General features: G+C 39.6%; 2 protein-coding genes across 3 annotated transcripts in view; one reads left to right on the top strand and one right to left on the bottom strand.

Moving 5' to 3' along the window:
• The window catches only part of RPN2 (ribophorin II), a 51,313-nt gene extending 42,561 nt beyond the window's left edge, over positions 1-8,752 (bottom strand). The window contains exons 1-2 of one of the 2 annotated variants that reach the window (XM_015597123.2): positions 8,431-8,752; positions 4,779-4,972 (exon numbers count right to left, since the gene is read on the bottom strand). In XM_015597123.2, coding sequence (XP_015452609.1) covers positions 4,779-4,972; positions 8,431-8,443 — 207 coding nt within the window. In that variant the 5' untranslated portion in view covers positions 8,444-8,752. The remainder of the gene's footprint in view (positions 1-4,778; positions 4,973-8,430) is intronic. The other variant, XM_025039752.1, reaches the window with a different exon arrangement.
• MROH8 (maestro heat like repeat family member 8) overlaps positions 7,228-24,259 on the top strand; it is a 44,661-nt gene continuing 27,629 nt past the window's right edge. Inside the window, exons 1-7 of the mRNA XM_025039753.1 lie at positions 7,228-8,577; positions 10,838-10,959; positions 13,032-13,183; positions 15,434-15,556; positions 21,729-21,808; positions 22,561-22,705; positions 23,604-23,699. Coding sequence (XP_024895521.1) covers positions 8,291-8,577; positions 10,838-10,959; positions 13,032-13,183; positions 15,434-15,556; positions 21,729-21,808; positions 22,561-22,705; positions 23,604-23,699 — 1,005 coding nt within the window. The 5' untranslated portion in view covers positions 7,228-8,290. The remainder of the gene's footprint in view (positions 8,578-10,837; positions 10,960-13,031; positions 13,184-15,433; positions 15,557-21,728; positions 21,809-22,560; positions 22,706-23,603; positions 23,700-24,259) is intronic.

Here is a 24,259-nt window from a genome sequence, read left to right as displayed (position 1 = left end):
AACTACATGGAGGTGGCAGCAATGGAAACGTTCTCTCAATGGATGTACTTAGTGTGCACATCTAATAAGGAAATTCAACAGCTCTGAACCATCCATACAACTTCCTTAATTCTGTTACTTATAATGCACACATTGCATAATCACCACAGCACATTCTATACGTGATTAGAAGAATGAAGTGCGTGATTAACCCATTTATTTTCTGATTAAGAGGTACATTTCGAGAGCTCATTTCTATTAAGTTAAAGTTTACAATTCATTTATTCAACAAATATTTGTTGAACACCCTCTGTTCATCAGACATTAAGCAATGGGGAGTACAGTTTGAGAAAAAAAATAAAACATCAATCGATGTACATTAACCACTATTCTATAGAATAGTACTACTAATAAGAGCTAATACTTATTGCATACTTACCACATGCCGTCACCATGCTAACTACCCTACATATATCACTTACATATATCAGCTGAGTACTATTATTATCTCCCTCTTACAGATGAGAAAACAAAGGTTCTGAAAGGTTCAGTAAGTTGTATGGGTCACTCAGTTGAGCAGCTGTGAATCAAGATCTTGAAGTTGTCTGACTTTAGAGTCTGGATTATAAACATAAAACCACAGCTGGTCTAATCATCAACTATCACGCTGCACAGCAGCTGTCCGGATGGCTTCAATCTTACATCTTCAGCCCTGACTGAGGTACCCTCAAACTCATGACGTCAGCCGAGGACACCTTTGGAGGTATGTGTTCAACCTAAATCCATGTGGAACTCCAAATCATGAGACAGATACAAAGGTATTGGTCTGGTTAAACTGAGAGTGCCTCAGTCCTCTGTGATCCTCTTAGACTGAATGCCACGGTTCCACAGTTTGAAAATACCAGTAGAAATCTCATCCAGCATTCGAACCCACCAAATGTAACATTAACCCAATGTTCCAGTTTTATCTCCTACACCTTATAATACAAAACCTCTACTAGTCAAGAATACTCTGCTACTCTCTCAATTTGTTATCTCTCTACCCCCCAGGCTGTCTAGACACTGTAGGCCTTCTCCACAGGGCAATATCTACACCAGGCATTGTCTGAATTTGCATGAATAAATTATAACTAGAAGCAAACATGTTTTAATATTAGTAATGTTGAGACAGCTACCACTTGAAGGGCCTTTTATGGATCAGTCACTTACTAGGCATGATATGATTTCACTTTATCTTTACAATGATCCCACAGAGCAGGGATTAGCAAACTTTCTGTAAAGGGCCAGAGAGTAAATATTTTAGCCTTTTGGAACCAGACAGTCTCTTCAGTAACCATTCAACTCTACTGTTAAAGTGCAAAAGCAGCCACAGATGATATCTAAATGAATGAGCATGGCGATGTTCCAGTAAAAGCCTATTTACAAAAATAGGCTTCAAGGTGGGTTTGACCCTGGGGACCATAGTTTGTCAATCTCTCTGTCATATGGTTCAGATGATGGTTGGCAGATAATGGGCAATTTACCTTACCTCTGAGCCTCTATTTTCTACTCTATTACAGAAAAATATTTCTGACTGTATAGAATTAAGACAAGTAACTCAAGATAACATATCCACTGCAGCTGGCACATAGGAGGCATTCAATAAATAATAGCAATGACTGATTCTAGCCTGGGGCAGGAACTATAAAATATAAACTAGGACAGCAGAAACTCTCGAAGACTACTGGATCACATAAAAACAAACAAACCACACACATACACACACACAGACATCTTGACCCACTGGCAAAAAATGAGACATTTTGGGCATCAAAAAGTGTAATAACTGCAATGAATGAAAGACATCAACCGAGACTACCAGTTCTGGCCATGACAGAATTAAAAGTATTGAACTTATCTTACCATGCTGCCACAAATAACTATAAAAATGAACAAAATATATAAAGTTGAGACACTCGGCAACTGACAGCACAAGGCTGTGATCCTTGAAAGAAAGTAAAATGTATGGCAACAATAGCACAAATGATGGGAATTTAAATATAGAAATATACTGTTATAAGGTTCTTTCATTATTCCTGACATGGCAAAATAATAATTCAAAGTATACTCTGATAAGTTAACATGCATAATATAATCTCTAAAACAACCACTGAAAAAAATAAGCAGAGCTAAAAAGCCAATAAAAGAGGTAAAATAAAATGTCCAAAATATACTCAGTCTGAGGAAGAAAAAAACAGATAAACAAATAAAAACAAATAATAAGATGGCAGACTTAAACTCAACAGTATAGTCACATTAAATATAAATGGATTAAACTCCCCAATTAAAAAATAAAGATTGTCAAACTAGATTTTTTTTTAAAATCTCTACTATATACCATTTATGAGAGAGATAGATTAGTCTGACAACACCTGAACCCACTGATCCTACTTTATTATAACTTAAAAGTGAAACAACTAGATATTATGTATTCATTGATAGGAAGCATACAGCACCATCTATGAAATATTTCAGAAAACTGACCTTGAATATAATTAAACCTCAAAAGCTAACTATCAGTTTATAAGAATGAAAGAGATAGGGAAATATGTTCAAAAACAGCATGAGGATGTACTCAATCAAAGGCGGACTATGGAAAATTCTCTGGGACAAGTGACCTGGCTTTTTCCATGATAAAAAGTATTAATGGGGTAGGGTGTTATAGATGAAAAGTCTTGAGAGATATCAACAAATGCAATGTGTGAACCTTGTTTAGACCCTGATTCAAACCAACTAATCGAGAGAACATTTTTCAGATAATTCTAGATAATTGCACATAGACCAGGAATTAAAATACATTAAAGAATTATTGTTAATGTGGCTAGGTGAAATAAAAGGATTGTCTTTATGTTAAAGAAGTTCCCTTTAGAGACACAAGTAAAATGGTATGCTTGGTATTTGCTTTAAAACATTCCAGCAAAAAAAATTAATAAGCAGAGGTAGAGTAAATGTAATAAAAATGGGAAAATGTGAATAAATGTTCAAGTTAGCACATGGTACAAGGAGGTTCATTATATGTTCTCACCACTTTTGTGAATGTTTGAAAATTTCCATAATGAAAGGTTGAAATAAAAGACCTGCTGTTCTTTTAACCTCCACTAGACTACAGCTTTCTGCAGGCGAGTGATTATGACTGGTTCACCACTGTATGTCCAGGGTCTAGCACAGGGGTTCAGTAAACAACTGCTGGATGAATGAAACTAAAGTATGCTAACTTATCGACCAGGGGGTCAGGGTATTCACCACTCTCCTCAGAAAAGGAATCTTGAAGGAAGCCAAAGGCAACCCTGAGGCAAAGGGGCTCAGGGGTGACCATTCACTAAAACACATTCCTCCTCTGAAGGATTATACTTCCCTGATCTGTCAATCCCAGGTATGGCCATGTGACTTGCTTTAGGCAACAAAATGAGAAAGATAAAAGAAGTGCCACACATCTCTTCTGAGCGGAAATTTTAAGAGCCATGCTTTCATCTGTCCTCTGCACAGGCTCCAGATAGACTGCTCCATCACGCTAAATACTAGACTAAAGAAATGTGGAACGAAGGCCCAGCTAACTCATGATGGCCATACGGTATAAGCAAAAAATAAACTTGTCACAAGCCACTGAGACTTGGGGTCGTTCCTATGCTAATACAGGGTAGGCAGAATTCTAAAGACGCCATCTTTAGATTTCCATCCACTTCTTACTCATTTAAACACAAATCTAGGAACTGCTATGAAGGGATTCTGCAGGTGTAATTAAAGCCACAAGTCAGCTAACCTTAAAATTCAGAAATTACCCAGGCAGTCCTGACCCATCCAGGTAAATCATTTAATAGCAGAAAGTTACTCCAGCTGGTAGCAGAAGAGGAGCTAGATCTGAAGAGCAAGGACATGCCATTACTGATTTAAATGGGGAGGGGGTCACATAAGAAGAAATGTGGGTGGCACTGAGAAGCAGAGAGCAGCCCTTAGCTAAGAACCAGCAAGAAAATGGGGACTTCAGACCTACAACCATAATGCAGTGGATTCTGCCAACAACCTGAAGGAACCTGAAGCGGATTCTTCCCCAGAGCCTCCGGGTAAAAAAAAGCCCAGCCTGACTAACATCTGCATTTTGACTCTGAGAAACTAAACTGATAATCCAGCCAAGCCTGCCTGGACTTCTGACCTACAGAACTAATAAATGAGTGTTGTTTTAAATTGTTAAGTGTATGGTAATTTGTTATGCAGCCATAGAAAATTAACACACAAGGCTTATATATAAGAAACCTGGCCCTAATTTCTTACCCTAGCTATCCATGCTACTATAATAAATAAAAAGTAAATTCACTTAAGACTGTTCCTAAATCCAGGAAAGGTTTTAATCGTGATGCATTTTCTTCATCATCTTCATCAAAGGTCCAAGAAGCATATCAAAATTGCCTGATGCAGAGACAGTGACTGTTTAATAAATCTGAATGCCCCCCATCTTGAATTCCTTCATTATTTAATAGCCACACGCGGGGCATTTAACAGGTATATGAAGTATTGTACAGTTTTACTCAGAGCTACGATAAGTTTCTAGAGGATCTATGACTTGCTCTTCTTTAGATTCTGCTAAAACACCTGGCATGGTCCTAAATATGCATTAGGCATTCAAAAAAAAAGATGCCTACTGATATAAGTATTTTTCATATTGTATTACCCTTGGTCATCTTCAAATAAGCAAGAGCTAGTTATGAAGTATACGAAAAAACCATAGTGAAGAGATGAGGCCAGCAAGACAAAAGTAGCCTTACCTTTACATCTGGCACCTGGGCCCCAATGCTGCTGAGTCCCACAATGGAGTAGAAAGCAGATTCCAAACTGGTGAAAGGGCGGTCCAGTGAGGCTTTCAGTCTCTCCACATCATGCCTGGTGAGGTAGTGAGTGGGCGTCAGAGCCTGGGTGCTGGCTATGATTGTCAGGGCCAACAGGAAGACAGTGCTTGAACCTTGGAGGAAAATGACTATTAAACACACTCCACACTATTCCAAAGTTCTATACATAGTTCCAATGACAATGCACACCAAGGTCTGGGAACCAAATCATCTAAGGAAGGGTGAAGGAACTGGGAGGTTTAACCTGAAGGAAAGCCTTGGGGAAGTGGTGGAAACTGTCTTCAACTATCTGAAGGAATGCTCCCAGCAGCCTGTATGTGCCTAAAATACAGGACTCATCCCACCATTTTCATTTCAAGTACATTACTAATGCCGGTGCCTCTCAGGACAGACCCAACCCCAAATCTTCACCATGGCTTTGCCCACCTCACAACCAGATCTCTTCCCTTATTCTTCTTCCATCTTTGGCTCTCTGACCTCCTCCCTGTTCCTCTAAGGAGCCATGTTCTTTACTACCTAGCACTTTTTCATACTTTCCCCTACTTAAACTTTGCTTAAATTTTACTTCCTGATCCCAATTCAAGTATCTCTTCCTTAAGAAGTGCCCTGACAGCCCTACTTTGGGTTACATCCCAGTACTATAAAGCATTGAAGAACATGGCCTCTGGGGACAACTTTAAATCCTAGTTCTGCCATTTATTGGCAATGTGGCTGCAGCAGTTACAATGCAGCCAGCCAGTGCCTCAGTTTCCTCAGGTGTAAAATGGGATAAAAACAGCACCTATCTCAGGGTTGTTAAGAGCATTACATGAGTTAATACACAAAGATCTAAGAATATGACTGGCATTTAACAAGGCCTATCTAAACCTTAGCTACTACTTCATTACCATTGTTATTTTTGTTGTTACTATATCCATTCATAGCAATCTGTACTTCTATACAGTATTTTTCATAATTGTAATAGTGTAATGTTTGATGCCTCTGCTAAACTGTAAACTCCATGCTGATAGAGACTGTTTCTCTTGTTAATCCCAATATTTCTAAGTCTTGCACACTGCCTGGCACAAAGTAGTACTGAATTAATATTTGCTGAATAAATAGAAATAAAATTAATCTTCACCTACTATGCCAAAGAAATAAGAAGTTATAGGAGTGGTACATTTTACTTTTCATTAAAAAAAAAAAATCACACACACACTTTTGAATGGGCTGTGTCATGAACTGTCTGCCATCCAAGTAACAGCAGTGGCGAGGCTAACATTACAGTCCTAACTCCTCTGCCTGTAGTGTCAAACTTAGTTTGAACCAGAACACTTTCAAGAAAGGCATTATTATGATTATTATGTCCATCTTACAAATAAGAAAACTGAGGATCAGTCTGCACATAGCCCGTCTCGGACTCAAACCCAGGTCTAACTGTAGTGTTCACACTCCACTATTTTTTGAAGGATGTTGTAGAAGGGATGCTTACATTGGAGCATGAAAGTTACTTCTATTTAAGTCCTTGTGTGTGTTAAAGAATGTGAAAGCTCTTTAAAAAAAAAATCTAGAAAGAGATCTATATAATGTGGAGTATTTATTCATCAAAAATTTATTGAATGTTTACTATACACCAAGCATTGTTTTGGTGTTAGAGATACAGCAGGAAACAAAACAAACAAAAACCCCAACCTCACGAAGCTTACATTCTAGTGGGAAAATTAAAATATCACACAAAATAATTAAGAAAAATTATTTAACATGTTAGGTTAAAAATAAAGCACAGAAAGGATATCCGAGAAGAGCTGCATTTTAAATATGGTAAGCCTAACTGAGAAATAAAGATATCGTAGTAGAACTGAAGGAAAAGAAGGAACCAATCATGAAGATACTTGAAGAGAAACAAGCCCAAGAAGAAAAGCAAGAGCAAAGACCCTGAATCAGGAGTGTGTATGTTTTCTTACATCAACAAGAACAGTATGGCCAGAGAAGAGTAAGCAAAGGGTGAGATACAGGGACAAGGTAACAGAGGTAGCAGAGACCAAATCCAGAGGGCCTTGAAAGTCATTAAGAACTCTGGCTTTTGCTGAGCAAGTTGAGAGTCGCTGAGAAGTTGTGAGCAGAGGAATGATTGGACTATTTTAACAGGATCACTGTGTTGAGAATAAACAATCCTGTATTGAGACTATACAGGAGTAAGGACCTAAAGAGGGACACCAGTTAGGAGAGACTATTGCCATACTCCAAGTAAAAAAATGATGATGGTCTGAAACATTTGACAGCAGTAGAGGTGGTGAGAAGTAGTCACAGTCTGGCTAGAATTCGTAGTTAAAGCCAGAATTGCTAACGGATAGAATGATGTGAAAGAATGAGAAGTCAAGATGCTAATGCTGAATCCCCAGTGCCTTGTGTACATGCATGTACTCAATATATTAAGATCTAGTGAATGACTGACTAGCATTTCCCAAGCTAGACTGTAAATTCCCCTAACTCAGCATGTCAGAATCCTAATCTTCCCACCTCACATTAATAACAATACCTTTTTCGGCTAAAATTTACATACTTAATATGTCGGGTATACACCCATACTATGCTAAATACTTTGCATGTGCTGAGTCTAAATCCTCAACATCCAAGTGGGTTCACAGACAAAGAAATGGGGAGTCAGAAGTAGTTACCTGCCCTAAGACACATAACTAGCGGAGAATCAAAATGTAGGCAGTTTGAATCCAAAGTCTGTTAACAATTCTATTACCCTCAACTTGTAAATAATGGAGCAGCGAGCCACTGACTTACTGTTGTTACCTTGGCAAGTGACTTCCCTTCTTGGGATTCTATCCTCCCTATCATCTGGTCAAGTGGAAGTAACAATAGTACACATTTCCCAAGTTGCGGGAGACTACAGGAGACGGCACCACGCAGTTAACGAGTAATGCAGTTAACTTTACTGAGGGCTCAGTGCCACGCACTGTTCTAAGCGATGCACGGAGATTCAATACTCAGCAGTTTATGAGGGAGACAATGTAACTAAGCTATGTTACAGAAGAGAAACTGAGGTGCAGAGGGATTAATTTGCGCCGGGTCACATAACGAATACGTGGCAGACTGCAAGTTTGCACCAGAAGAATCTAACTTCAGAACTTCTGCTCTCAGCTCCCAGAGAGGTCATTTTTCTGCCCCCTTCGCTAAGAAGGAAACTATGGCCCAAAGAAGGACGATTTTGCCACAAGCTCACTTAAGCCGCCTGGCCCGGGAGCCCAAGGGAATCAAATGAATGAGTGAAGCCAGACCTAGGGTTAACCACGGCCGCCGTCCCCCGGCTGGGCCTCGGGGCGACCCGTAGCTCGTCAACGTACCCAGAAGCACCTTCCGACGGTCCCCGACGGTCCCCGACGGTCCCACTCGTTCGCCAGCCCTCCCTCAGACTCTCGATCCCCGGAGAACCCGAGCCCATGCCCCTGGCCCGCAGGGCAAGGGGATCCCGCCTGGCCGGCTCCCGAGTGGCGAGCACTAGCCTCCCGCGGGCAACGGCCCACTCGCTGAGGGGTGCTGGCCGCGGGGCCCTGTCATCGAGCCATGCGCAACGCCTCACCCGGCGGCGCCATTCCTCGGAGCAGATCCCACCACGGCCCGAGCTGCAGACTGACTTCCGCTCGGGAAAGTGGCTACAGGAGAGCGCCGGAGGGGACGCCGGGGACTCGCAGCAGGCTCCGCGTGCTGGGATGGGCTCTAAGCACAGGTCAGTCCGCGCCGTCCGGCTGGACCGGGCCGCTCCCAGTAGCCACGACCGGAATTCCAGTGCTTGCGCACAAAGGGCCCCACAGTCCTCGCGTACAGGCCAGGTCTGCTTCCCCCCGGGGCCGGGGCCCACTTGGAACCGACCGCTTCGCAACGATCCTTTTCCGGGCGCTTCAGCGACACGAGTGGACGAGGCTTCGGGAGGGCCCGAGACGGGGCTTCCTCTGATTGGCCTATCTCGTTGATTGGCTGATCGCACTGTCACTCAGTTGTCTCTTCTCAGCCCGGCCAATTTTAAAGGAATGGGAAAGGTTCAGGGGGAAGTGCCCGCGATAGTAGAAAGTGGTTGATTTCTGTTGTGTAGAAAATGATAGCAATGTCCTCCAAAGATTGTTTTATTTGTTAATAACTGTCCTATGATTGACGTTTTTTCTGATTTGCAAAGCATTTGTGTGGACTTAGCGACTCTTCATAATAAGCTTTGAGGAGCATATTAACTAAAGTTTACAGAATTAAGAAATAACAGGCTCAAAAATGAAAGTGACTCATTAAGAACTAAATAATAACTAACGCCACTTATTGAGCGTTAACAGGATAGCCCGACAGTGTACTAAGCGCTCTATTTAGACTATTTCATTAACTGCTTACTTGCAAGGCAGAAACTCCAGGTCTGGAATTTGCTTGCACCTGGGCTTTGGATGTTCCGAAAAAACCACCAGCAGGACCAAAGTGGGTGAAACATGCCTTTTATTACTCACGAGGCAGAGGGGCTCTGATGGCAGCCAGCTAAAAAAAAACTTTTGCTGCCCAAGAGCAAGCAACCTTTTATACACACAGGCAGAGGGAAGGATCGCTCACTGGGGAGCAGCCCCCGGTGCTGCGAAACAAAATTCGTCATTTCCTAATCATTTTACTACATTTTACCATTGTCTATGCTTTTGTGGTTGCTTATCTCTATTATATCTGTATAGTGAAAATACTATACGATGGTGTGCTATTACGCATTTCTTCCCAAAGTAACATCGGTAGCTCAATTTGGCCCACAATGGGAATATTTATACCATAGAATCAGCAAATGCTGCAAACCAGGTCTTGATTTTGTAAACAATAATAGAAACGAAACCATTTTTTAAATGGAGCTGGAGATGCCATGCCAGAGGAACTACCTTGCACATCTTATGTCTCAAACCTTGGAATGTTAAAACAGGGCAAAAGAACCTTTAGACTAGACCTAAGCAACCAAGTTTCCCAAAGAACTGTTTGCAAAGATTGATGACTAATAGACTGATGAACACCCTTATGTCTCAAACCTTGGAATGTTAAAACAGGGCAAAAGAACCTTTAGACTAGACCTAAGCAACCAAGTTTCCCAAAGAACTGTTTGCAAAGATAACAAGAAAGCAGTATTGATGACTAATAGACTGATGAACACTAAACTGAAAATTAAAAACATTGTTTAGAATTAACACCACTATATTATGTTATCTTCATCACTAGAAATTCCCCCCATGTATCAATGTAACTGTTCCCCTTCCCTTTTTCATAAATACCCATTGCCTTTGTCCCCTAATCAGAACATTATTTGGTCTTCTACCTGAATAATGATTCCCAAATAGCTATTCTTACTGATCTCAAATAAACGTTTGCCTCTCCCTTTGAAAGGCGTTTTTATTTTTAGGTTAACAGTTTATTGCTTTGTTATTGTCTGAGCCTAATGGTGGATAAGATGTTAATAGAGGTTAAACTTTAAAATGTGTTATGTCTATAGACTTTATATTATGAATAGCACAAAAACTTGAGGAAATATTCCTCTACTATATGAAAACTATTATCCAATAAACAATGTCATAAATGAGTGAATGATATATTAGGTGTTGTGTGCTTTAGAAAAAGAAAGAGTGCGGGGGGTGTTCTATCTCAGTCTCTTTTTAACAGTGGCATAGTATTTCTTACCTATCCATTCACTCCCCATGAGGCTGACAATATGCTAAATGCTGGGGATACACCTACAACCATGTAGACAAGATTTCTCTCCTCTTGGAGTTTATAGTCTAATAGGAGACAGTCAATAAACAAACACAAATGGACTTGATAATTGTAGATGACTAAATACTATGGCACTGGGGTGGGGAGAGGCTACTTAACCTAGATTGGTGATCAATATGCCTCTGAGAAGGTGAAATTTAAGCTTTTACCTGAGTGATGATGAGACAGAAGCAGCCCTGAAAAACTAATTTTTCTAATCCCCTCTTTATTCCTAGAATCTGTAGTCGGGAAGAAGTAGTGATCCCTTGTGCTTCTGACAGTGATTCAGGAAGTGTGGATTTGCAGCTGAGCAACTTAGAGGATATTAAAAAAGGCCCAAGTAGCCTTGAACTTACAGGTGAAAAGGGAAAAGGATAAAGAAAGGGGCGAGGGGTGGGTATCTCTTTTCAAGTCAAATGGCTGGGTGACCAGACCTTGACTAGACTTTGACAATAAATTTGGTCCCTGACTTTAAGACCTTGGAATATGGTTGGCAAAATGAAGTAAGAACGTTAGTCTAGACATACAGGAGACTAGACTTGGTCCAGAGACAAAGAATCCTGCTAACTTGCACAGAGTCTAAGTGGTAGAAGGATTCTGAGACGGCAAAGGTAGGTGTGGGTGGAACCTGGATTGAGCTACAGAATAACTACCTTTCATGTAGTCTACAAACATTTATTAAATACCATTTGCTAGGCACACAAAAATGAACAAGACTGACATGGTCCCTGCCCTCACGGAATTTACATTATAGTTCTGAAAAGGACCAAACTAAATTAACAGACAATGAAAGTAAAATAAAGTAATTATAAGTTGTAGTAAAACGCCATGAAAGAATCAAACAAGGGGCTGAGACAAAAAATTAGGGATGAGAACCTACTTTCAATCATGTCTGCCAGAGAACACTTGTCTGAGACAGTGCTATTTAAACCTAAAGGAGACATCAAGGACATGAAAGAGCAACCCATGTGAGAAGTAGAGAGAAGAGTATTCCAGGTAGGTAGGACAGCATGTGCACGAGAAAGGAAAGACTATGGTGTATTTGAAGAACTACATTCGCTCATTTGTACATTCATTCAAGAAATATTTATTGAAGCCCTACTGCATTCTAAACACTGATCTAGCTGCTAGAGATATAGCAGTGAACAAAACAGTCACAGTGTACTCATAGATAAACAAATGACTGCAACTCAGTATAATATGTGTAATTGGGGGTGGAATTGGAGTAAGGAGCAAATATAGAGCGGTCTATTAGTGGCTAAGGGGATGAAAAATGGGCAAAAAGGGGATTCAGGAAAGGCATCCTGGAGCCAAGCCCTGAGGGATGAGTAGGAATTAGATAGGCATGAACAGGTAAGGGAAGGTTGGGGAGAGGAAGGAGAAGCATGCAAGCAGAAGGAAAGCCTGTGCAGAGAGGTGAATGAGAACAGGGCTTCTAGTGGATGACAAGAATGTGGCAGCGAGTGGGAGGAATTTACAGAAGAGGCTATATAATTCAGGAGACCAAAAGGAGTACAAAAGTGGAATGGTAGAAACCCCCAGATGATAGGTATATTAAGAGAGAAATAGTAAGACTATTTGCCCAAGAGGAATAGGGATTTGGTATTGGAAAACAGAGAAAGTATGTATATAAAACTACATGAAGAGGAAAATGATGCCGCCATAATTATTGTCACTCAGTGAGCAAAGGGATAATATTTGCCAAATATCAGCCAAATTAGGTAGGTTCTATTATTATCTCCATTTAGGAAATGAAGAAATAGGCTCAGAGAAAGTAAGATCACACGAGGTCAGAATACTAGAAAAGGCAGAGCAGGGATCCAAGCCTAGGCAGACCAATTCTGTAGCCTGTGCTCTTAATCAGAGTATATCCCAGGTCAAGAAGGAGATACCTGAAGCACTTACTACATCCTGGTCTAGTGGGAAGTGATCAGCAAGGGACTGCTACTGTCTTTTGAGCATTTGTCACCACAGAGTCATAGACTTTTGAATTTGAATAATATCTACCATTTAAGTACATACTATGGACCACATACTGGAATAAGTCTTTTGCATGTATTTCCTCGCAATAACCCTGTTTTACAGGTGAGGAAACTAAGGTTCCGAGTGGCAAACTAACTTGATAAAAGTCATACAACTAATAAGTGGGAGAGCCAGGATTCCAGCCAATCTGAAACAGATGTAAAGTCCATCTTTTAACCACCCTGCTATAGCTCAGTCTTAAAGGTTTTTATAGCTTAGAAGGTCCTTTGAAAACATTGAATTGCGATTGAGAAAACAGACTTAGATAGGGAAAAGAACTTGGTCCAAGTGTCAGAGCAAATAGTGACATGAGACCAGGACCTATCTTTCCTGATGTCCAGTGGTTCTCCCCACTAAACTATATAACTTTATGTAGCACAGAGGCAGCATCTGATGTCTTTCTTTTAGTGTTAGACTCGGACATCTCTGATATCTTTGGACTCCCAAAGGAATCCCTCACAGATAGCTTCAGACACCTGACCCACCAGGGCCCCCTCGGCGAGACCACTGTTGAGAAGCTGATCGAATCCATCCAGGAGTTTTTTAATGGGGAGCTAAAGGTATGACAAACAATCTTTATGAGTTATCCAACTTATTCCTCCATTTTAACAAATACTTTAAACATTTATTACTTCTTTATTATACAAATAACTTATAGGCTATAAAATTGATTTATATTTTTACACATATTTTTATATTTATATCTTTATAAACATTTATAAGTTGTATTTATATTTATACTTATATTTATAAAAATTATAGAATTCCTATAAAAACAAAACGATAATAAAAAAGTTAAAAATTAATTTTCCCTAATCCCACTCTCCTGACATGACTACTGTTAACATTTTGGTATATATATTTATTTTCAGGTTTTTGTGTGTGCGTGCATACAAATGCATGCAATTATAGAAAAATAAACATCAGAGATGATAGGAGAAAAAAATTTTTTAGATCAATAGCTATAAATCTATATTATTCAACTTAATACAGTATTCCTTTGCTTAGGTGAAACATTCATTCATTCTTCATAAGCTTACCTAACAGAACAATTTATCTTAACCTGGGGGTAAAGGAAGACATTTCTGAGGAAGTAACACTTGAGCTTAGATCTAAGGAGTGAATAAGAGAAACTAGGAGAAGTTAGAATTGGAAGGAATGTTCCAGAAATAAGAAATGTTGTGCTTAAAAACCTGTGGCACAAAGGAGCAGAACGTATTTGATGATCTCAAAGAAACTTGGTATGTTTAAATCATAGTGTCGAAGGTATCTGTCATTTGTCCACAGACACTTAGGTTGTTTTTGTATTTTGGCTATTGTGAATGATGGTGCATGAACAAGGGAGTGCAAGTATCTTTGAGATCCATATTTCATTTCCTTTGGATATATATACACACACACGAATATTTTTGGTTTGTGAAAATCCATCAAGCTTTACATTTTCTCTATAAATAATGCCAATAAAAAAATTAAAAACAAAACACTTAAAGTCAGAATGTTGGTCTTCACTTTTGACTCAGACTATTCTTTATACTTCATGTCATAAAAGGTTTCTTTGTAATGAATAAAGGGCTTGGATTGCTACAGTGAATTTGTGGGGGAAAGTCCATTTCCTGCCTTGACCTGGATCCACAGCTGGTCAAGGAAGTAAATGAATAAGAAGGTAATTTTGTCAGAGTATTACAAATGCCACAATAGCAATATACACATGTAGTTTATGAATATACTTAGGAAGAGAACCTGCCCCTGCTTCAGGAGAAAATGCACGATCCGAGTCTTAAAGGAGATATAGATTTTAGTCACTAAACAAAAAGAAACGTAAAGAATTCAGAAGGTGCAGAGAGACCCAGAAGCAAGAAAGGGCAGCATGAAAGTTAATTTAGCTAAAGCTCAGAGTGCTGTCAGGTAAGGCAAGAGATGAATTTGAAGAGATTAGCTGGGGTCACATTGGGAAGGGCCTTGACCCCCATGGGTGAAATTACAAGATTTTTGATAGGGAGTTTACCTGAACAAATTTGCAGTTTTTAACAGATGAATCTAGTAGAGCTAGGGGAATAGATTGAAGAGGGGCAAAACTGCAGCAGAGAAACCCAGTGTTGGATTGTTATACTAATCCAGGTGAGAAAGTATCAGGCTGTGAAATTAGCTTCTTGCTGTGTATTGCTACTTGCTCTCTAGAGAGCTTATACCAGTTTATACCATCTATATGTAGAAGGGGGAAAAACTGAAAGAAATTTTTTCAAGATTGTGGAATTATTGATGTCTTTTATTTTCTTTTTTATTCTTTATTTTTTCTAATAAATAGTACTTTTCTCTAATAAATAGTACTTTTCTCTAATAAATAGTACTTTTATATTTAGGAAAAGAGAATAATACAAAAGAGATATTATTTTTCAAATCAGAACTTGCATTTTAATAGGCTCATTTTAAAGACTCAGAATAATGAATCCTTAATAACATCAAGAGAGCTAGAAGTAGCAGCATCAGATATCACCATTAGAAAACTAAATCAGACAGCAATATACAGGGTGGGTAGGTGGGGAAGCAAAGACTGATGGTGCGGAGAGCCATCATGAAGCACTTAGTAATCTAGCTTAGAGGGAAAATGAGGTCCCAAACCCAGGCAGGGCCCGTGGACAAGGAATTTTAGTCCTCTGTAATTTATTCATTTCTTAAATAAAAGACCGATATTGGATTGAATGAGATGTCAGATGTTTAAAACATTCCAAGAAACTTTCAAAAGCCTACTACAATTATTAAGTGAGGTTATAATGTATAATTGTATTTTCAACATTTTTCCACAAATTCAGAGTGAACTTGAGAAGCTGACATTCCTAAGATCTTTGTCTTCTCTCAGCCGAACTTTACCCTATGATGAAACCACAGAATCATTCATTCACAGCCACATAGCAGACATTGTGCATATCCTAAATGTAAGTATTGTGACCTTATCACAGTTATTGGGACCATGCAAATTCAGTGACCTGGCTAACAAATTTTTCAGTGGTTTTATCCCTTTCTCATATCAGTATCTCTGCATGAAGGAGAAATACTCAGGAGTACTCCACACAGTAATCATCCTTGAAAACTAATTGAAACAGGAGTAGAAAGGAGAGGAACAGCATTTAAATTTCTCAGTAAAAACAATGCTGCATTCTCATTAATGAAGCCGTAGTTTTGAGGCAGACTCTGTGATCAAATGCCAAGGTTCACGTACCAGCTCTGCCTCTTTCTAGCAATGCGACTTGGGGAAACTACTAACTTCTCAGTGCCTCAGTTTCCTCGTCTATAAAATAAGAACAACTGTATCTACTTCACAGAGCTATTGAGAGTATTAAATAAGAAATAAATGAAAAATAAATAAATGTTAGGTAGCGTGGTTCCTAACACATATTTTGCATCTGAGAAACATGATTGTATTCTTTTAATTATTGTTTTTCATCCTATTATTAATTAACTCCAGCCACACTCTGCCACTAACTCATTCAGTCATTGCCTTTTTAAGTGCCTGAAAATTCCAAGCAGTATCTTGGGAATTGGAACTACAAAGAAAAAGAAGCCATAACTCCTGTTCTTGCAGCCAAGTAAGGTGTAATCAATCAACACTTACAGGGACTGTGACAAAAGTTTAAATAGGTATAGTGAGGGCTCAGAGGAGTGAGCGAGTGGTCAATTCCATGTCAAAGGATCCAGAAGGGCTTTATGAAAGAGGAGACACACTTAAGCAAGCATGTAACTTTTTGATGCTTTACTTTTCTCATTGTGAAATGTCCCCTCCAGTTTCTCTAAAGCTCTAAAATTCCGAGTCTGGGATTTCTTATACACTCCAGGAAAATAAGCAGTTTTTTTCAACCTACAGATCTGTAAGGCTAATTAGAATGATAATTAGTTTTCAGAACTGGAGGCTAACCAGTTAACAGGTTTGTCCAGCAATAGACAGTTATCAAGGGTCTTCTGTATCTAGAACACTCTGGTGCTTTGCTAAAGGATACACATTTCCTGAAAGTATTAATTCTTGCCTTCTGAGAGTTTACAATCCTCTTGGAAATGACCACACCTCATAAATAGGTTGAGAAGTATTCCAAACAATACATCAAAAAGAACAGAACGATGTAATGGAGATTTCAGAATGAACGCAGCTTTCTACTTGGCTGTACTCCATGGAAAGAGGAGTATAGGCAGCCATAGGACCCAGCCAGATGGCATGATTCCAAAGTCCTACTTCCACAAGAATTGGCAGCAATGGGTTGCCACATGGTTTAACCAGCCAGCTCAGCAGATCCACACATGCAAGTCTCAAACAGCAAAAGCACTCTGCATCTGGACCTGTCCAGCCAGTATTAAAATACTCACTGTCGGATATCAACCAGAGTGGGTGAGCAGAGGGTTCAGTCTTGAAGAGTTAAGGGTAGTGGGTGTTCATGAGAGAATTGCTTGGATCACTGTATCATTGTACAAGTCTACGAAGTCCCTACAAGTGCATGTGCAGGAGCTAAAAGGGTGCAGCTCCCAACACCCGAGAGGAGAGGTGGTTCTGCGGAGGAAGCCATTGGAGGAGAAAGCCAGGGTCATTATAAAGAAAGAATTTTAAGGCATTTTCCAGTCTTCTCATGACTTATGCTGATGTATGACTCTCCAATATCGAAATAAAAAGAACTAAAGAGGCTAAGGAAAGGGAAAAAATCTGTTATAATACTTCACTAAAGAAGATATATAAATGTATATGAAAAGATGCTCCATCCTTGTGATTAGGGAACGACAAATTAAAACCACAATGAGATTTAACTATACCCCAACTAGAATGGTTAAAATGAATATGAAAGGTAATACCAAGTGTTGGTGAGACATGGTGCAACTGGAACTCTCATACACTCCTGGTGGGAATGTAAAATGGCACAACCACTTTGGGAAGCAGTTTAGCAGTTTCTTTAAAAGTTACGTATACATTTACCACATGACCCAGCTATTCTACTCCTAGGTAAAATGAAGCACATGCCTATACAAAGACATGTACACAAATGTTCAAAGCAGCTCTGTAATAGCTACACATTGGAAACAGCCCAAATGTCCATCAGCAGATAAATAGATAAACACATTTTAGTACATCCATACATCGGAATACTACCCAGCAATAAAAAGGAATGAGCTATTGATACTACAACTTTGACAAATCTCAAAATAATTATGCTGAGTGAAAGAAGCTGGACCAAAATATATATATATACATATATATATATATATATACACACACACACACGTATATATATGTATGTATGTATGTATGTATGTATATATATGTATGTATGTGTGTGTGTGTATATGTGTGTGTGAGTATATATATATATATACACATATGGCAGAATAGAATCACACTGTGTATATATATATATACACAGTGTGATTCTATTTATATAAAAATCTAAAACCTGCAAAACCTATAGTGACATCAGACCAGTGGTTTCCTGGAAATAGAAGCAGAATAGGGAGGGGCAAGAAAGAGAAATTACAAAGTAGAAAACCTTTGAGAGTGATCTCTTTGTTTATGATCTTGATTGTGGTGATGGTTTCATGGATGTATACATATGTCAAAAATCAAAAACTATACATTTTAAATATGTACAGTTTATCATGCGTCTCTTACCTCAAAATCAAAAAAACTACATAAAGGCTGTTGAGAATTTTAAAAGAAAAAAAATGCAAAAGAAAAAAATTGCAACTGAAATTTAGAGTAAAGTAATGACAAGATTGAAGTAAAATTAATTCAGATAGCTCTCCTGATCTAACCTTTGAAGGTTGTGATAAATAGAGTTGAGAGAACTCAGTGGGTAGGGGCTTTAAATGATAAATTACCTGGCTATGCCAAGGCCAGTGTTCAACATCCTGCAATATGGCAGAATAGCCAGTGGTGCCCAACAGCAGGCAGGGGCACCAAAACCTACTGTAGTAGAATTTTAATATAGCCAGACTTGTCCCTGGTACCTCATAATTCTCCTCTACTAGCTTGGGTCTCTACCCTAATTCTGCATCTGAAGTCCTCCACAAAACCCTACTACTATGTTGTCGTTTGGTAAGTAGTTAAAGAGTGCACTCAACATTGAAGAGGCACTGTGACAATGTGATATAACTTGAGCAGCAAGGCAGGAAATTGATGAGAATGATGTTTCAGGAAGACTCTTCAGTGGTATGGATAAGAAATGCTGAAGGAGTTCAGAGGCTATTTCACAGTGGACTGAACTAATATGAAAAGACTGTCCAGTTGTCCTAGTAAGAGTTTGAGCTCCCTGAAGCAGAAGAGTAGAGAGGAAAGGGAGCTACTTTAGGAAATCAGAAGACACAATTTCTAGTTCTAATTCTGTCAAGCACAACCTGTGTGATCTTAGACAAATCACTTAACTTCACTAACATCTAGCTTCACCCAGAAAATGGAGGTAGTAATATCTCTGGCTTTCATTAAGACTTTTGAGACAAAATATCTCATTTTGTTAAAACTGGTTAGGATTCTTCTTGGGGCAAGCAACAACAATCAACTCTGGCTCACTTAAGTTAAAAACAACCAAACAAAACAAACAAAGGATGCTGGGTTATTTCCCTTAGAATCTAAGGAAGAGGTTTAATAATCAAGCCTACATAAGAGCAAGTTCCAGGACAGCTCCAGGGGTTTCAAAGGCAGGGCCAAACCTCCAGCGGCTTCCAGTCTGTGTCTATCACTAAAATTCCAAATTCTGGGAGAGAGAATCTGATTAGACCAGACTGGGTCTGTTCTCCATTCCTGCATCACCAGGTGTGTCTTGGGGCAGCATCATAAAGTAATGATATGACTTCTGGGTATCCTTCTCTGTGTATTGGAGGCAGTTCTCAGTGAAGGGGTGATTGCTGTGATCTGGATAGGCACCCCATGTGGTTCTACTACACAAATACTTTACAAATAAAAAAATTGCCTCTCACTTCTGAGTTCCCTGTAGTGATTAGCATAATTGTGGGTAAATAATAAGCCTTTCAGACCTCACCGAGTAAAAAAGGAAAAAGAAAACAGAGGTTATTCTGGCAGAAGTGGTCTAGTAGATTGAGGTCAGAAGGGAATGCAGGCCTAGTGGTTTAGTTAAGAGGGCACCGCCTTCATCCACATGTGAGATATGACAGCAGGGATGGAGAATCTAACTGCAGAGCAGGGAGGCCATCGCTGTGATTGATTGGATGTGGGAAGTGAATAAAGAAGAAAAAAATCATAAACCATCTTTTCTATGAGCCCTGGGAAAGGGAACCGTTAACAACAATTGAAGTCTGGGGAGGGGGGTAGATAATGAATTCACTTTTTAACACCAAATTGCCAGGTTGTAGCTGTGATCTTAGTGGCGATGCCCATGAGGTAACTAAATTTGGGCGAGTAGTGCACTGGGAGGCTGAAGGCAGAGCCTTATGCTTTGTTCCTTCCACACTATAAAGCCATAAAAATAACTAAGTTCCTTAAGGAAATAAGGAAGAACAGCAGCAGGCCACCGGCAAGATCTGACCAGAGTTGAAAAGTAAGAGAAAAACTCCAAAAGGGGCAAGAAATAGAACACGGTAGTATTTATTGAGCACTGCCTCCTGGACACTACCTCAGTTCCTAGTGAGGGTTGGTTTGTTTTGTTTTGTGACAGGTAAGAGAAATCCATTAAAAGCAGCTGAAACACCAAAGGAGACATTTGTTCTTAGGCTAACTGAATATTCGCAGAATCCTATGACAGGAAGAGCAGTCTGCTCCAGGAAGGGAATGAAACCAGAAAAAGAAAAAAATAAATAAACATAAACTTTCACATACTCAGGGAGAATTTTCTCTCCATCTCTTATCTTTGCACCTTTGTATGCATTTCCAGTTCTCTATCTCTTTCTCTCCCTTCCTCCTTCCCTTCTCCTCTCTTCTCAAAATTGGCTTTCTATTACCTTGTCCATAGGGCCCATTACTCCTAAACTTTAAATTTTTTCCTTTGGGTCGATCAGCCAGACTGAGATTAAAGCCCTTTGTCTCAATTCCAGATTACTGAGAAAGAATCTAATTCACCTTAGTATCTACTGGACAGATGACCTGTGGTTAGTGGGACAGAATGACTTAGCAGAAACATGACTGCGAGATGCTCCTGTGGGCTGGGAGCAGTTTCCAGAGAGACCGGGTGGTCAATCCAATGAGTTTTCCACTACAGCCATTTACATTTGCTCTTCACATCAACTCCCTGAGATAGATGATAGATATAGATAGATAGATAGATAGATAGATAGATAGATAGATAGATAGATAGATATATATTTGTTTGTTTGTTTGTTTGTTTGTTTTTTACAGCAGCAAAAGAATAGCTTTCTTGGAAGGGAGAGTAAAGCAACAGTACACTTCCAGACGTGAAAGTGGACCTGAGCAAGAGAAGAGTGGCTCAAGGGCCCTGAGATATATTCTTATCTCCTCCATGCAGATAAGGAAACTCAGGCAGATAGGGAAGCTAGTACATTCAGGTCACACAGTGAGTGAGTGGCAGAGCCAGCGCACACTCCCAGGTGCTATCTGGCTCCAAAGCCTCTGTTTTTTCTTCTCTGTCACTCTGCAGATTTTTCCAGCAGAGCAAGGCAGCTTTCCCTCTGCCAATTTGGAATTTGGAAAGTTATTCCTTTTCTAGGACAAGTAACTTAGAATACTATTAGGTACTGTAGTACAGATGACTGGGTTAGTAGGAACAGAAGTTAAAATGCCTACACTGGAAATAAGCACTAGTAATAAGAACAGTGAATACCAGACACTATCTCAGTTATTGAGGACTTATAGGTATTATGAATTAGCTCATCTAATATTCACAGCCACCCCATAAAGGTAAGTAGCATTGTTATTTCGTTTTATAGATGAGAAAACTGAGATACAGGGAGGTTAAATAACTGGTTTCAGCTCAAACAGCTAGTAAGAGGCAGAGTCAGGCCTCAGGGTCTGGCTCCAGAGAAGAAACTCCTAGCCTGGCCACTATCCTACCAGGAACACAGCCCACTGAAAGACCTGCTATTGTTTTTTGCAGGCCGCCCACATCTCTGATCATTTGGCCTAATGACCTGGCACATTCTCATCTCTGAAGTTCTTTCTCATTGCAGATGCTGGTGGAAGAGGAGCCCCTGCATTCTCTCTTCAGCCCTGTGCGCCAGGAGGTCTTTGTCACCATCACTGACCTCAGGTGACACCCACATGCCCCTTACACATGCATCCTGTTTCCTCATTTGGGGCCAATACCAAAACCAACTGACGTGTTCCATATTTTTAACTTCTCAGAACTATTTAGATAGAGAAGAGGAAGCCAAATCCATGTTTTTGTGTAAGAACTTTGATATTGTGTATCCAACCATCCGTATCTGAAAGATCTTATTGGAACCTCTTTGTAGTTCAGTTTTGTCCCGAGTATACTCAATGGAAAGTTACTTCCATATATGCTTTATGACAGTGGAGTTTTATAGTCCAAGAAACTTGGAAGGGCTGTCTGCTGTTTACCTTTCTTGGAGTTTTGTGCTGCACATTAACTGGTTAAATGTCCCAAGAAGTCCTGGAGTTAAAAAAATTTTTTTTTTAAACTTAGTTTAACCCTCCATTTCCCAAACTAATAAACATTGACCAGAACACACTTTGGAAAATCGTGGTTTACTGTATTAGACTGTAACAGGCTTCTCTCCATGGTTGAGCTGGAGGAAAGCCTGGAAAAATGTTACTCCAGTGACCTCCTGGGGAGGCAGAGAGGAAAAGAGGAGAAAGATAGAGGTTCAGAGCCTGAAACTCTTCCTCTAACCTTCCATGAGATATAACCAAACAGACTGACTTTCATCAGAATGATATACCCATCAGTCTACCCTTTCCTTTTGGGTTACTTCGGTTGCTGCTTATTAATGTCAAATCAAACTCTTGCCAGCTTGCTATTCCCAAATTGTCTTTTCTTAGTTACCAAGATGTCCATTTGCTGTTTGGCTCTGAAGATCGAGTTGACTTGTTCAGTCTTATCACCAAAAGTATAATCACTCTGCCCTCAGTAAAGACTCTTACCCAGCTGCAGGAAGTCATGCCAAGTGGGTCCTACAACTCAGAGGTAACGTACACTTCGCTGTAATAATTTGGCATCCTCAGGGTCAGCTGATCTTAGCCTTTTGAGAGTACAATTGATTTTTCGGAACTAGCCAAAAACCATTTAAGCGAAGTCTAGTAAATAAAATAGGTGGTTAAATTGCCTTTTTTTTTTCCTCTTCATTTTGTCTTCTTTCTTTTTCCCCTCATTCCTTCTCTCCTTGCTTTTGGCTTTAAAATAAGGCGGAGTGTTCACATACTTAGCAGGTCTTTAGGGTTCCTGTGTGCTAAATAAACATCATGATGAGCAACAGAAATACAGCAACACACTCTCCCATCCAGGGAGCTTACGTCTAGTAGCAGAGATACAAACCGCTGGTGAATATAATATCAGGTGGTGGTAAGTGCTATGAAAAAGATAAAACAGGAAAAAAAGAGGATGAAGAGGACCGTGGTTGGGAGGCTTTTTTACATAGTGCGGTCAGAGAAAGCTTCCCAGATGAGGTGATAGTTGAAGAGAGTATGGCTATCTCTGGAGGAGAAGCTTTCAGGGAGAGAGAGGAGGAAATGCAAAGGCCTTGATTTCTTTCTGTCACTAGTAGACTGGGTGGTAAAGTAGTCGCCAGAGGGGATTTTGTTAGCCTTTGTTTCAAGATATCAGAGTCACAATTCAAACTTTAAAAGTGATGACCCTAAGTAAGACCCCAAATGTAGTTAGAATCAGTTGACTATGTTGCCCGTGATGCCGAGATGTCCATGTAATATGAACATATATTGTTTCACCTCAGGTCACAAAGTGCCTACCAGTACTTTCACACTGGTTTTGCGCCTTTGAGTAAAATCTGAGGTTATGAGAGCCTTAAAAGTGTACGATATTGGGGAACTTCGTATAAGGAGGCATCACTGATGCTTTGCCTTTTCAGTGTCTCTACAGGCAGACGTTTCAGGCATTCTGTGAGATGCTCCAGAGTTTGGTGGTAAAAGACCCACATTTGGAAAATCTTGACACCATTTTGAAGGTAAACAAGATATCAGGAGAGGATGGGAAATTGTTCCTATTTACTGTGAAAGTAGAAGAAGAAAATGCGGCAGGATTAAGCATAATAGTTAAGAGTATCAACTATCCATTTGGAGTCAGACTTGGGTTCAAATTGCGACTCTTTGCCATTTATTAGTTATAAATTCAGCAAGAAATGTGATATCTCAGAATCTCATTTCTTCACCTTTAAATTGAGATAATAATTACTGGGAGTATTGAATAAATGGACTTCAATAAATGCTTTATTTATTTTTTAAGTCACTTTAATTAATTTTTTTTATGGTGACATTGGTTAATGCAATCCAGTAAGTTTCAGCTGTACATTTTAACAGTAGGGCATATATATATTTACATTGTGTGTTTACCTCCCATAATTAGATTTCTTTCTGTCACCACATATTCGACCCCTACCCCATCTATTACCTTCTCCCCTCCCACCTCCCCTCTGGTAACCACTAGTCTATTGTCCATGTCCACGAGTCTCTGTTTGTCCTGTTCATTTGCTGCTTTTAGGTTTATATCCACATATATTTGTTATGT

This window comes from Pteropus alecto, unplaced genomic scaffold (assembly GCF_000325575.1).
Source record: "Pteropus alecto unplaced genomic scaffold, ASM32557v1 scaffold45, whole genome shotgun sequence".
Lineage (NCBI taxonomy): Eukaryota > Metazoa > Chordata > Mammalia > Chiroptera > Pteropodidae > Pteropus > Pteropus alecto.
Note: the sequence above shows the minus strand (reverse complement) of the source record. Positions and strands in the feature narration are given on the sequence as shown.